This window comes from Myotis nattereri (genome assembly GCF_964212035.1).
Source record: "Myotis nattereri genome assembly, chromosome: 3".
Classification (NCBI taxonomy): Eukaryota; Metazoa; Chordata; class Mammalia; order Chiroptera; family Vespertilionidae; genus Myotis; species Myotis nattereri.
The window spans coordinates 2,165,649-2,178,656 of NC_138077.1; the positions used below are offsets into that span (position 1 = coordinate 2,165,649).

The 13,008-nt window shown below is 62.4% G+C and overlaps 1 protein-coding gene across 1 annotated transcript in view; it reads left to right on the forward strand.

Annotated features, from left to right (window-relative positions):
• The window catches only part of ITSN1 (intersectin 1), a 165,290-nt gene extending 153,304 nt beyond the window's left edge, over positions 1-11,986 (forward strand). Inside the window, exons 32-40 of the mRNA XM_081088478.1 lie at positions 35-218; positions 1,733-1,831; positions 2,318-2,485; positions 4,632-4,844; positions 6,660-6,781; positions 7,888-7,970; positions 8,525-8,608; positions 9,435-9,608; positions 10,974-11,986. Coding sequence (XP_080944604.1) covers positions 35-218; positions 1,733-1,831; positions 2,318-2,485; positions 4,632-4,844; positions 6,660-6,781; positions 7,888-7,970; positions 8,525-8,608; positions 9,435-9,608; positions 10,974-11,122 — 1,276 coding nt within the window. The 3' untranslated portion in view covers positions 11,123-11,986. The remainder of the gene's footprint in view (positions 1-34; positions 219-1,732; positions 1,832-2,317; positions 2,486-4,631; positions 4,845-6,659; positions 6,782-7,887; positions 7,971-8,524; positions 8,609-9,434; positions 9,609-10,973) is intronic.
• Positions 11,987-13,008: the final 1,022 nt, after the last annotated feature.

Here is a 13,008-nt window from a genome sequence, read left to right on the forward strand (position 1 = left end):
GAGGGCAGGTCTCACCTGCCGTGTCTCCACGCAGAGCGCTGAGAGTTCGCAAGAAGATGTCGGGGGAGAGGATGCCGGTGAAGATGATCGGGGACATCCTGACGGCCCAGCTGCCACACATGCAGCCCTACATCCGCTTCTGCAGCTGCCAGCTCAATGGGGCGGCCCTCATCCAGCAGAAGACGGACGAGGCCCCCGACTTCAAGGACTTCGTCAAGGTCAGGAGCCGGGCTGGGTGAGACCCTGCCCCCAGCGGCCGTCCTGGGCCCCTGGGTGTGTCCGGGGCTAATTCAAGGCAAAGTTCTGCTAAAGGAGCTGCTGTCCAGGTGCTGGTGGTGTTTGGATTCAGGTTTAAGTTCCCCGTCTCATTTTCAGGCCCCGGAGGGCGGGCAAGGCCCAGGTTTCCTGCTCTGGTTCATCTGGGCGCCTCCACTCTTTGCTGGTCTCTGCCCTTCGCCTGGAGGGCGGCCTGCAGCCCCAGCAATCCTGTCCCTGCCCCGCCTGGTGCTTCCTGACGGGCTCGGACCCCAGGCAGCCAGTGGGGGGCGTGTGACATGCCAGGGCCTCTGCCTCGGGGGGAGCAGGGGTCTGGAGACCTGTGTGTCCTCTGGGGGATGTAGGGGGGTGCTGCTGGTCCCTGCTGGGCATGTCAGCCTCACCACCTCTCCCAGAGGAAATAAAAGAAAGGGATAAATAACGGCTGTTAAACGGGCAGGTTTCGCTGAATAGAGAACGTGCTGATGACGACTCGCTGTCTTTGCACCGATGCCCGGGGGCAGGCGTCCCTCCGTCCAGCATGTGTCTGAGGCCCCTCCCTGCCGGCTCTCCTCGGCCACAGCATCGCATGTGTTTGTGGGTCCTTCCCTCAGAGTTTCTCTACATTAAAGGCTGCTGTTTGCTGCCAGTGCGTGGGGAGAAGTCGGTCTGGGGCTGCAGGCTGCAGAGCAGGGCTGGGCTGCCAGGTGGGCGCCATGGTGGGTCCTCCAGGCACAGGCTGGAGGAGCTCATCCCCATGCCCTTGACCTTCAAGGAGATGCTGACACCGGCCCAGGGCCCAGGGCCAGAGCTGGTCGCCCCTCCTCGCCTCCCCCCGCCCCCCCCCCCCAGAAGCTCTCCAGCCTCACCCCTGGGGGTGTGACAGGCCTTTGCTGCTGGAATAATGGCGTCTGCCACCGGTGCAGCGCCCACAGTCCCCAGCTGGGCGGTCATGGTTATGCCGATGCCCTGAGAGCCATCACTGCCCACCCCCCATTCCCCCCTCCGCTCCTCTCCACCCCCCCGCCCCCCGTGACTGTGGAGAGGATCACTTTGGGGGACAGAAGGACTCTTTCCTCCAGATAAATGGACAGAATTGGCACAAGGGACAGAAGAAAGAGGTGGGGAGTCCATGGGGGAGACACCCGCAGGCCCCGAAGCCGGAGTCCTGACCCCTGACCCCGGGCGTGGGCAGGCTCCACCGCACAGCCAGCGGCACAGCCCTCGCGTCCTGAGACCGACGGGGCATTTCTATTCACCTCGCACTGGGGACTGTTCGGGAATTTTTGCAAATATCCAGGAGAAGTAGTCTCTCATCTCCTCCCTGAGTGAGGAACGGCGAGCCCCTGAGTCGCACCGCAGGGCCTGGACCCGGGACGGCCAGGCGCCGCCCGCCTCCTCCCCGCGGCCGCTCAGGTGAATCAGCAGCCGCGGCGCTGAGGCCGGGGCTCGCGCCTTAAGGAACCTCTCCCCTCAGAGGCTGGCCATGGACCCGCGCTGCAAAGGGATGCCGCTCTCCAGCTTCATCCTGAAGCCCATGCAGCGGGTGACCAGATACCCCCTGATCATCAAGAACGTGAGTGCGCCCCCTTTCCGCGGGCGGCACGGCTCCTCACCCCGGCGCCAGGGCCACGGCGTCCGGCTGGCGCCCCCCTGTCCGTGGGTGGAATCGGGCACCAACAGGGGTTGGAGCCTCTGCGCTGTTTGTCCCGGAAAGAGCAGCTGTTTATCCCGAACGAGCTAATAATACTCGACCTTCAGCCGAGCCACCAAGTGGCTTTGACCTTGAATGTTGGAAGTGAGAGCTGAGACCTTGATTCTGTCCCTAGTGCAGGCTCAGTGCCACTACCCCCTCCCACCCCAAGTGTAAGTAATGTGGCAGCCCCTCCCCCCCGCCCCCCCTCCCCCCGTCCCCTGTCCCCCAAGGGGCCCTGCCAGCAGGGAGTGGCCGCATCCGCCATGCCCTACCCGTGTGGCGCCTCTGCCGTCCTGGCCCTCAGGACAGCGAACATGCCCGCCCCCCCCCCCCCAACACCACGCTGTGCTCCGGTCTCCCCTGCAGATCCTGGAGAACACGCCCGAGAACCACCCCGACCACAGCCACCTGAGGCTCGCCCTGGAGAAGGCGGAGGAGCTGTGCTCCCAGGTGAACGAGGGGGTGCGGGAGAAGGAGAACTCCGACCGGCTGGAGTGGATCCAAGCCCACGTGCAGTGCGAAGGCCTGTCCGAGGTTCGCCGCCTGGTGGGGTGGGCATGGGACCGGCCCCGGGCCCGCTGACCCCCGGCAGCCAGCCCGAAGGGGACAGATCACGGGCCACCCCCTCTCCAGCCCACAGCTCTAGCTACTTCTGATGTGCTGCTGAACCCATCCCCAAATGTTTACATTCCAGTTACGGTCTTTCCCGTTCCCAGCAGCGCTCTTCATTTTCTCTGGTTTGCTGGTTTCTTTCCAGTGCCCTATTTCTTGCACAGGTGGCCTTGCTCCTCGTTTGTTTCCTAACATGTTAACGCCAGTCCTGTGTGTTTCAAACCTGACCGTGCGGTACCTAACGTCACGGACCTCTCTCTTGTCTGCTGTTGTGCCGCCCTCTCCACACGGGCAGTTCCGCTGTCTGTGCTGTGCTTGTTGTTTGTGGGCTCGGTGTCCCTCAGAGTTTATCTGTGGGATCTTTGCGGTCGGGGAGCTGAAGGGCTCGCACTTCTGGAGAGAGATGCTGGGTGGAGCATCTCCCCGAGGCCCGCGTGTGGGCACAGGGGGACTGTGACACTTGCCTGGATCATATTGCTGCCTGGGCATAGCTGTGGCCTTCCTCTTCCTCAGTCTTCCTGCTGCTGTCAGAAAAGGAGGCCTTAGTCAGGTTGTTCCTGCCTCAATCTTCCTCTGCCCCTTCATAACCTGCTCACATGAGATGATAGAGCCAGGGGTGGCAGAGCATGAGATGATAGAGCTAGGGGGGATGATTGAGAAAGGGGATGAAAGAGCCTGTGTGTGTGTGTGTGTGTGTGAGAGAGAGAGAGAGAGAGAGAGAGAGAGAGAGAACGAGATGATAGAGCCAGGGATGATAGAGTGGGGGGATGAAAGAGCCCGTGTGTGTGTGAGTGATAGAGCACAAGATGATAGAGCCAGGGGGGTTATAACATGAGATGATAGAGCCAGGGGTGGCAGAGCATGAGATGATAGAGCTAGGGGGGATGATTGAGAAAGGGGATGAAAGAGCCTGTGTGTGTGTGTGTGTGTGTGAGAGAGAGAGAGAGAGAGAGAGAGAGAGAGAGAGAGAGAGAACGAGATGATAGAGCCAGGGATGATAGAGCAGGGGGGGGTGAAAGAGCCCGGGTGTGTGTGAGTGATAGAGCACAAGATGATAGAGCCAGGGGGGGTTATAACATGAGATGATAGAGCCAGGGATGCGAGAGCATGATAGGATAGAGCCAGGGGGTGAGAGAGCCAGGGGTGATAGAGTCAGGGGGATGAAAAAGCCTGGTGGGGATGATAGAGTCAGGTGGGGGGTGATAGAGCTGCATTTTAGCACTCAGGCCCATTTCTTAAGGTTTGGGAAGTCGCAGGGAGAAAGTTGTATTCAGTACCAGTGAGTTGGATGAGGTTGACTCGCACCAACGCAGTGTTTATTCTGCTTGGCTTTGTGTGAGGCATCACTCGGCCCCCTGAGCTTTGCACTGCCCAAGGTCTTCAAAGCGGGCCTTTACAATTTGTTTTAAATTGAATTTATTGGGGTGACATTGGTTAATAAGATTATACAGGTTTCAGGGGTACAATTCTAGGGTGCAGCGTCTGTATGTGGCATTGTGTGCCCACCACCAAAGTCAGATCTTCTGTCCCCATATGGTTGACCCCCGTTACCCTTCACTCCCCCTCCGTGCCCTTCCCCCTGCAGCCCCCATACTGGATTGAGGGGTTTTGTCTGTCTTGTTTGCTCATTTGTTGCTTTAGGTTTTATGTCCCACACACGAGTGAGATCCTATGGTCTCACTTTTCCCGTCTGACTTATTTCGCTCAGCACGATATTCTCTTTTTTTATTCATTTTATTTATTTTTTATTGATTTCAGAGAGGAAGGGAGAGGTAGAGAGATAGAAACGTCAACGATGAGAGAGAATCATTGACCGGCTGCCTCCTGCACGCCCCCCACTGGGGATCGAGCCCGCCACCCGGGCCTGTGCCCTGACCGGGATGGAACCATGACCCCCTGGTTCCCAGGTCGATGCTCACCGCTGAGCCACGCGGCCGGGCCAGCACGATGATCCCAAGGTCCTTCGGGCCCCAGATCCGATGCAGCAGGTGCTTTCGGAGGCAGAGTCGGCAGCCTCCGCCTGACCCGCCCCCCTCCTGCCTTCTCTGGGCTTTGTCTTCCTTCTCAGCAACTTGTGTTCAACTCGGTGACCAACTGCCTGGGGCCACGCAAGTTCCTGCACAGCGGGAAGCTCTACAAGGCCAAGAGCAACAAGGAGCTGTACGGCTTCCTCTTCAACGACTTCCTGCTGCTCACGCAGATCGTGAAGCCACTGGGCTCCTCGGGCACCGACAAGGTCTTCAGCCCCAAGTCCAACCTGCAGTACAAGATGTACAAAACCGTGAGTCGCACGCGACGGCGCGACCGGGTGCTGTGGGCGGCCGTTCCCCGGAGCGTCCAGAGGGGGCCGTGGGTGGAGGAGGAGGGGAGGGGCGGCCAGGGTTAGGGTGACTGCGTGCCCATCTTCCTGAGCTTCTCTTGTTGACCTTCACAGAAATTGTGTTGTTTTTAAAAATATATATTTTTATTGATGCCAGAGAGGAAGGGAGAGGGAGAGCGAGAGAGAAACATCAATGATGAGAGAGATCATGGGTCGGCTGCCTCCTGCACGCCCCACTCTGGGGATGGAGCCTGCAACCCGGGCCTGGGCCCTGACTGGGAACCGAACCGTGACCTCCTGGTTCATAGGTCGACGCTCAGCCCCTGAGCCACGCCGGCTGGGCTGAAATTGTGTTTTTTATAAATTGAAGGCAAGACCCTCCCCAGCAAAAAGACCACCACCCGCTTCATTGCGGTGGTCGGGACCCACTCACACGGCCTCTGAGCGGAGCCTGTGCTCCCAGGAGGGGCAGCGCTCAGGGCAGTGGATGTACATCCGTTAGCTGCCCAGCGGCTGCTGCGGGCCCCCCGACAAAGGCACACCTGCCCTGGCGGGGCTCACGGTCAAGTGTGCAGATGAGGCGGGCACAGGAGAGGTGCCCACCTTCCCAATATCCCAGGTCCCCCTCCAAACTGCCCCAAGGTTACTTGACACATCCACACCCCCACTTTTCCAGCCAATCAGAACAGTCGCTGGGCGGGGTGCCCCTGAGCTACTCATTTAGGCTGCTCCCACGTGCCCGCTGTGCTGTGTGTCTTATTGTCACAGGACACTGTTTTTCCACAGTTGGCCCTGTGGGGTGTTCTGACAGATGAATTTTCTCTGAATCAGTATTAACCTTCATTCAGAAAAAGAACAGTGTACACACCTACATCTCTCCTAGCAACTGTGTATGGAAATCTTCGGAGAGATTGCTCGGCGGTAAGGCTGATGGCGGCTGTTTGCTGCAGGAAAAACAGACAGGTTCTCATTCAGAAGGACTTAGCAAGACCTGCAAGCCCGGCCGGCGGGGCTCTGGGCTGAGCGTCAACCTATGAACCAGGAGGTCACAGTTCAATTCCCAGTCAGGGCACAGGCCCGGGTTGCAGGCTCCATCCCCAATAGGGGGCGTGCAGGAAGCAGCCAGTCAATGATTCTCTCTCATCATGGATGTTTCTCTCTCTCTGTCTCCTTTCCTCTCTGAAATCAATACAATTTATTTTTAAAAAATACCTGCAAGATGGGGAGTCCCATATTTATAACTAGAGGCCCGGTGCACGACATTTGTGCACTCGGGGTGGGGGTGGGGGTCCCTCAGCCTGGCCTGCGCCCTTTCACAGTCCAGGAGCCATCGGGGGATGTCTGACTGACGGCTTAGGCCCGCTCCTAAGCTGGCAGTTGGACATCCTTAGTGCTGCTGCCAAGGTGGGAGAGGCTCCCGCCACCGCCACTGCGCTCACCAGCCATGAGCCGGCTTCTGGCAGAGCGGCGCTCCCCCTGTGGGAGCACGCTGACCACCAGGGGGCAGCTCCTGCATGGAGCGTCTGCCCCCTGGTGGTCAGTGCGCATCATAGCGACCAGTGAACCCGCCCCTCGGTCGATTTGCATGTTACCCTGTTATTATATAGGATTTGCTACCTATGAAAGTTGATGCTAACACAGAATCATTATTCTGGTAGCGTTTACTAGAACACACACACACACACACACACACACACACACACACACGCATGCACTCGAGTTCACCGGAACACAGATGCCATCTGGTTTTTATAATGCCCGTGCATTATTTTTCAGCCCATTTTCCTAAATGAGGTTCTAGTAAAATTACCCACCGACCCGTCTGGGGATGAGCCCATCTTCCACATCTCCCACATCGACCGAGTCTACACCCTCCGAGCAGAGAGCATCAATGAGAGGTAAGAGCCGCCGCCTCCCTGGCACCCGGTCCCGCCAGGTGCAGCCCATGTGGGGCATTAAATGAGCCGGCAGGCCCACGGTCCCCATCCCGAGCCTCAGCCTCTGGCTGGAGGGGGCGGGCAGGTCCTGTCCTTGCTTCTAGAGCTCCGGGAGGTGGACACCTGGCGGGAATGTTTCCAAATAGAAAGAATTGACACTCATCTGCTAGGAGTTCCTGGGCAGGAATCTTCCTCATTTCTTTGAGATGAAAGAGCAACTCAGGCCTCCCAGGCGGTAGGAAGCAAAAGGAAAGCGCCTTGGGGGTTAATAGGCCCCCCACCCCCCCGCTCCTGGACAGACATTCTGGACCCCGGAGCTGTGGGCACTTTGCTTCAGTGTCTGCTTGGAGCCAAAGGAAACAGATCGGCTTCCGGGAGGAGTGGACACAGGCCAGAGCATTCCAGGGAGCGTGTGAGCCACGTGGAAACGGGCCAGTTCCGTGCAGGGAGCGTGTGCCATGCGGAAACAGGCCGGTTCCGTGCAGGGAGCGTGTGCCATGTGGAAACAGGCCGGTTCCGTGCAGGGAGCATGTGTGCCACGTGGAAACGGGCCGGTTCCGTGCAGGGAGTGTGAGCCACGTGGAAACGGGCCAGTTCCGTGCAGGGAGCATGTGTGCCACGTGGAAACGGGCTGGTTCTGTGCAGGGAGCGTGTGAGCCACGTGGAAACGGGCCGGTTCCGTGCAGATGGGCCTGAAAGATGAAGGCTTGCCCGCGGTGTCCGCCCCTCTCTTCCCTGACAGTTAGGGAGCCAGAGCCTGGCCGGTCGAGCGGGCCGAGCGGGCAGGTGTGTGCTGCTCCCGGAAGGAAGGCAGGGGCGCAGCCGTGGGTCTGTCGCCCAGGGAGCGCCCAGGACACCGGTTTCCTCCACGGGCGCCATGAGGTCCCGGGAACATCCCCACACGCGCCCCTCGTGCCTTCCTGCCCACGGGGGGTCACTGTGAGCATCGCGTGGCGAACGAACTTGCTCTCCGAGCCCGTGTTGCTGGGCCAAGTGCAGCCGAGCCCGGAGCTGCGTTCGGCCGGCCGGAGCCTCCCGGTCCTCCCACCTTCCGTCTCTCCTTCCAGGACGGCCTGGGTGCAGAAGATCAAAGCGGCGTCCGAGCTCTACATCGAGACGGAGAAGAAGAAGCGGGAGAAGGCATACCTGGGTGAGGCCGCTGCCCGCGGGCGGGGGGGGGGGGGTGGGGGGGCCCTTAGAGCGGAGGGTGCGCCTGGGGGGGGGGCGGGCCCTTAGAGCGGAGGGTGCGCCTGGGGGGGGGGCGGGCCCTTAGAGCGGAGGGTGCGCCTGGGGTGGGGGGCTGGGCCCTTAGAGCGGAGGGTGCGCCTGGGGTGGGGGGCCGGGCCCTTAGAGCGGAGGGTGCGCCTGGGGTGGGGGGCCGGGCCCTTAGAGCGGAGGGTGCGCCTGGGGTGGGGGGCCGGGCCCTTAGAGCGGAGGGTGCGCCTGGGGTGGGGGGCTGGGCCCTTAGAGCGGAGGGTGCGCCTGCGGGGGGCGGGGGCGGGGCAGGGTCGGGCCCTGAGAAGGTGGAGGTGGGGGAGGAGGGGAGTGGGGTGCAGGATGGGGAGCGGCAGACTCGGGGAGCCAGACGCAGAGTTTCAGGCGAGGAGGAGGGTCCCTGAGGGGCAGGTGCCTGAAGCGGAGGCGGCGGGGCGGAAAGGGCTCCGCGGTTGATGACGCATCCGGGCTGCCTTTTCCGCGTCGCAGTCCGATCGCAGAGGGCGACGGGGATCGGGAGGCTGATGGTGAACGTGGTGGAGGGCATCGAGCTGAAGCCCTGCCGGTCCCACGGTAAGGCCCCGGGCGGCCCCGCACCCACCACCCGGCCCAGTCAGATGCTTCCCTCACCCCGTGTTCCCTCCGGAGCGGTGGCCGGCACTTGCTCGGAACCTCTTCTGTTCCCGACTCCCTCCCGCCGTCTGCCCTCGGGGAGCCGCGTGGCCCGTTTCCCAGCGCACGGGCCCGTCTCGGGCCAGAGCGAGGAGGGCGGCCCCGTGCCAGTCGCGCACCGCGATGGGCTCCTAGTTTAAGTGATGCCGGTGCGGGAGCTGCTGCCGGGTTCTCAGCCTCTGCCACTTGTTAAGCGTGTAGTGAGGGAATAGACGTGGCTGCAGAGGGCAGGGCTGCCCACGTGACGTGACCCGCCCACGCCCGGAGAGCCTGCCCTGCGCCCCGAGAGCCCGCCCCGCGCCCCGAGAGCCCGCCCCGCGCCCCGAGAGCCCATCCCGTGCCCCGAGAGCCCGCCCCGCGCCCCGAGAGCCTGCCCCACGCCCCGAGAGCCCGCCCCGCGCCCCGAGAGCCCATCCTGCGCCCCGAGAGCCCGCCCCGCGCCCCGAGAGCCCGCCCCACGCCCCGAGAGCCCACCTTGCGCCCCGAGAGCCCGCCCAGCGCCCCGAGAGCCCGCCCCGCGCCCCGAGAGCCCGCCCCGCGCCCCGAGAGCCCGCCTCGCTCCCCGAGAGCCCGCCCCGCGCCCCGAGAGCCCGCCCCGCGCCCCGAGAGCCCACCTTGCGCCCCGAGAGCCCGCCCAGCGCCCCGAGAGCCCGCCCCGCGCCCCGAGAGCCCACCTTGCGCCCCGAGAGCCCTCCTGGGCGGGAGTCAGCAGGCCTGTTCGCTCCAGGGAAGAGCAACCCGTACTGCGAGGTGACCATGGGCTCCCAGTGCCACATCACCAAGACCATGCAGGACACCCTGAACCCCAAGTGGAACTCCACCTGCCAGTTCTTCATCCGGGACCTGGAGCAGGAGGTGCTCTGCATCACCGTGTTCGAGAGGGACCAGTTCTCCCCGGACGGTGAGTCCCCGGCAGCCAGGCCTGGTGGGCCGGAGCCGGGCGGGGCTCAGCTCCTCTGCCGGGCGCTCAGAGCAGACACAGCGCCTGGGCTTCGGGGTCCCGCCCCCCGACAAGCACCTGGGCCGGTGCTTCCCCGGAGCAGGTGGCTACAGAGGCCGCACCCGGAGCCTCGGCCAAAGGCCCTGTGATCGGACACACCGGCGCTGAGCGGGAGGCGCGTCCGCGTGCCCTTTGGTGGCGTTGCCGCTGGTCAGGGCGGCCTGTGCTGCTGCTCCCCGCCACCCCCTCCCGGGTCTCCGAGCCCAGAAAGAGCGGGCGTGGCCGGCAGTGACGGGGCGAGGCCCACCTGCCCTTCGGGTTGAAGTGTCTTGAAGTGTCTCCCGGAGGGTGCGTTGCCGCCGGGACTGGCGAGGGCGCCCCCGTCTGGGCCTTCGGGGCGCCCTGCTGCTCTCACTCTGACACGGGGAGGTCGGAGGCTGCGCTGGGTTTCTTCCTGAACAGAAGCAGCATGACACAGTGACGCCCTGCTGGGTGCGTGTTGAACCTCCTGGCATTGTTTCTCTTTTAAACATTTCATACTTAAAAAAAAAAAACAACAAAAAAAACCCATATATATATATATATATATATATATATATATATATATATATATATATATATATCATTGATTTCAGAGAGAGAGGGAGGGAGAGAGAGAAATATCAATGGTGAGAGAGAATCATTGGTTGGCTGGCTGCCTCCTGCACGCCCCACATCGGGGATCAAGCCCGAAACCCAGGCGTGTGCCCTGACCAGGAATCAAACTGAACTGTGACCTCCTGGTTCAAAGGTCGATGCTCAACCACTGAGCCACGCTGGCTGGACCGTCCTGGTGTTTTTACATCAGAGATTTTCCCCGTGAATTGCAGGGGCGGGGGGGGGGGGCGGGGGGGGGGCGCATCAGCCCGTGTCTGTCCACCAGACCAGCTTCCTGGTTTCCACGGGAGCCTGTGCCGAGACCTGGGTCCTAGGAGACCACAGCCAGTAGCTGTCAAATGCCGGGGAAGGCGCTGCTGGTCCGAGGCCTGTAGCACCATCGTGTGTGCCATAGGCCTGCCAGGTTTAAATGGCTCGCGCCGTCCTATTCTCGTGCGGACACTCAGTGTCTGAGGGCAGAGCGCGCCCTGTGCCAGCCCTGGGGGAGCGACCGCCCAGCTTCGTCCCAGACGTGCTCGTCACGTCCACGGCAGGTGGGGCGGCTCCCGCACGCCAACCTCGCTGCCTTCTCGCAGGAGGAGAGGACGGTTCGCGGGAGCCCCCACACGCCAGGTCCGCGCCTGGTCGAGGCGGAGCCCTCCCTGAGCAGCCTGTTCGCTCTCCTTTCAGATTTCCTGGGCCGGACGGAGATCCGCGTGGCCGACATCAAGAGGGACCAGGGCTCCAAGGGCCCGGTGACCAAGTGTCTCCTGCTGCACGAAGTGCCCACGGGGGAGATTGTGGTCCGCCTGGACCTCCAGCTCTTCGACGAGCTCTAGGGAGCGGCCAGGCTGCGCCGGGGTCCAGCCGGCAGCCGATGCCCCCGGGCCGGTGCTGCTCGCCTAAGACCAGCGTGCGGGGCAGCCACAGGCCACGGACCGCGAAGAGAGGCCCTTGGTGACGTAGGAGTAATTCTCGACAATCCTCCCCCCCAACAACCTCCCATTTTATGGACCAAAACTCTGTTTCCCTCTGTCCTCACTGCAGGCCTCAGCGCGGCGTGGAGGGGCCTGGGAACCCCGCTGCCCGCCGGCTGGGGCCGCGGCAGGCCGGCTACCGTGGAGTCACCCGCAGTGTCTGCAGTTTTGGGGAACTCACGTCCCCGCCTGTCTCTTCCCTCTGCCAGCCCGGGACCCTGGTTGTTTAGAAAAAGTTACGATGCCCCTGCCGCCTTCTAGAACCTCATTCCCCTCTGCGGTCCTGGCTCTGACCGGGGAGCGGGGAGAAGGCATCTGCCGTCATCTCAGCGGGCGGGTGGGAGCCTCCCGGCCCCTCCAGGTCTTATTCGGATCGTCGGTGAACATGCTCCCTGGCCGCGCTCGGTGATTCGGTCCTGACTCCCAGCCCGCGTGGGAGATGGTGGAGGAAGCTTGGTACCTGCGGCTATGCCCTGGGGCTGTGTGGCCGCAGCGGGGAGGCTGCCTGATGTGCCATGGCGTCCTGGTCGCTGGCCCAGGGGGCGGCTCTCGGCTGCGGGTCCGGAATGTTTCATCGCAGTCGCAGCCGGTGGCCAGCTCCGAGCTGTTCCTGCTCGAAACCCGGGCCCTGAGGGCCGAGGGGGCTGCAGGAGCTGAAGTTCCCCCAAGAGGCACCCCGGCCTGGAGAGAAGAGGGAGAGCCCGGAGGGGCGGGAAGCTGTGAAGGGTGCGTCCTGGGTGGGGTCAGACCCTGGGATTACTCAGCCCCATGGGGGGCGGGGGGAGGAAGGGGGAAGCCTGGCCCGCCCTCCGCTACCCGCAGCCGGCCTCTCGCAACCGATCCCCATGCTCCCTGCCAGGCAGGACGCACATCCACGGGGCAGGCTGCTGGGTGGGAGTCTGTGATTTCCCCCTTAAATGCCAGGCGCTGGGCTGGTTGGTGAGATAACAACTTGACTTGCTCAGGACGCGTGTGGGTCCTGTTTCGTCCGCAGGTTGCTGGTCTCAGATCCCGGTTCGTTGCGAACATGAGATGCTCTCTTGGTCCTGGAGTAGCTCCCCGGGGCCTTGGACGTTGATTAGGGCGGTGGCGCTGTCCCGGGGGTGGCGGCGACTCTGGTCGGGGTCCCCGCCTCTGGGATCCGATGTGTCACCGTCGTCCGAGAGCCCTGTGTAGCGCACGCGATTTTTAAAGTGTGTGTGTGTGTGTGTGTGTGTGTGTGTGTGTGTGTTGGAAGGGCACCATGTTTACATTTCATACTTTAAAAAACAACCCATTTTATTATTTATTGGTTGGAGATAGTGTAGACTTTTTTATCAAGAGCAACAGACGGACGTGTTTTTTAAACGAGCAGATGCTCCCTGTGGTTGGGAACGCTCCCCTTGGTCGCAGTCTGGGCGGGTTTCCCACGGCGCGTGCGTTTGTCACAGCGGAGAACACGGCGCCGAGGTTTCTGTCCTGTGAGGCTGTGAGGAGCGGCTTTGAATTAAAGCCAACAGACGCGGAGCTCACGCTCTCCTGTGTTGAGAGCCAGGCAGCCGCTGGGGGACGTGTTGCGAGGGCAGGAGAGTCTCAGTGGCTGTGGGCGGGGTGGACGGGGCCGCGTGCCCACTGCCCTGCTGTCCTTCCTCTTCTCACTGGCGTCTCTGCGTGTCCGCGTCGGGCATCACTCCCGCGTAGTGCGATGTGTGCGCGACGACAAATGTCCTGTCTCCCGTTAGGTCCGCGAGGCCGCCCGCCCACAGGGT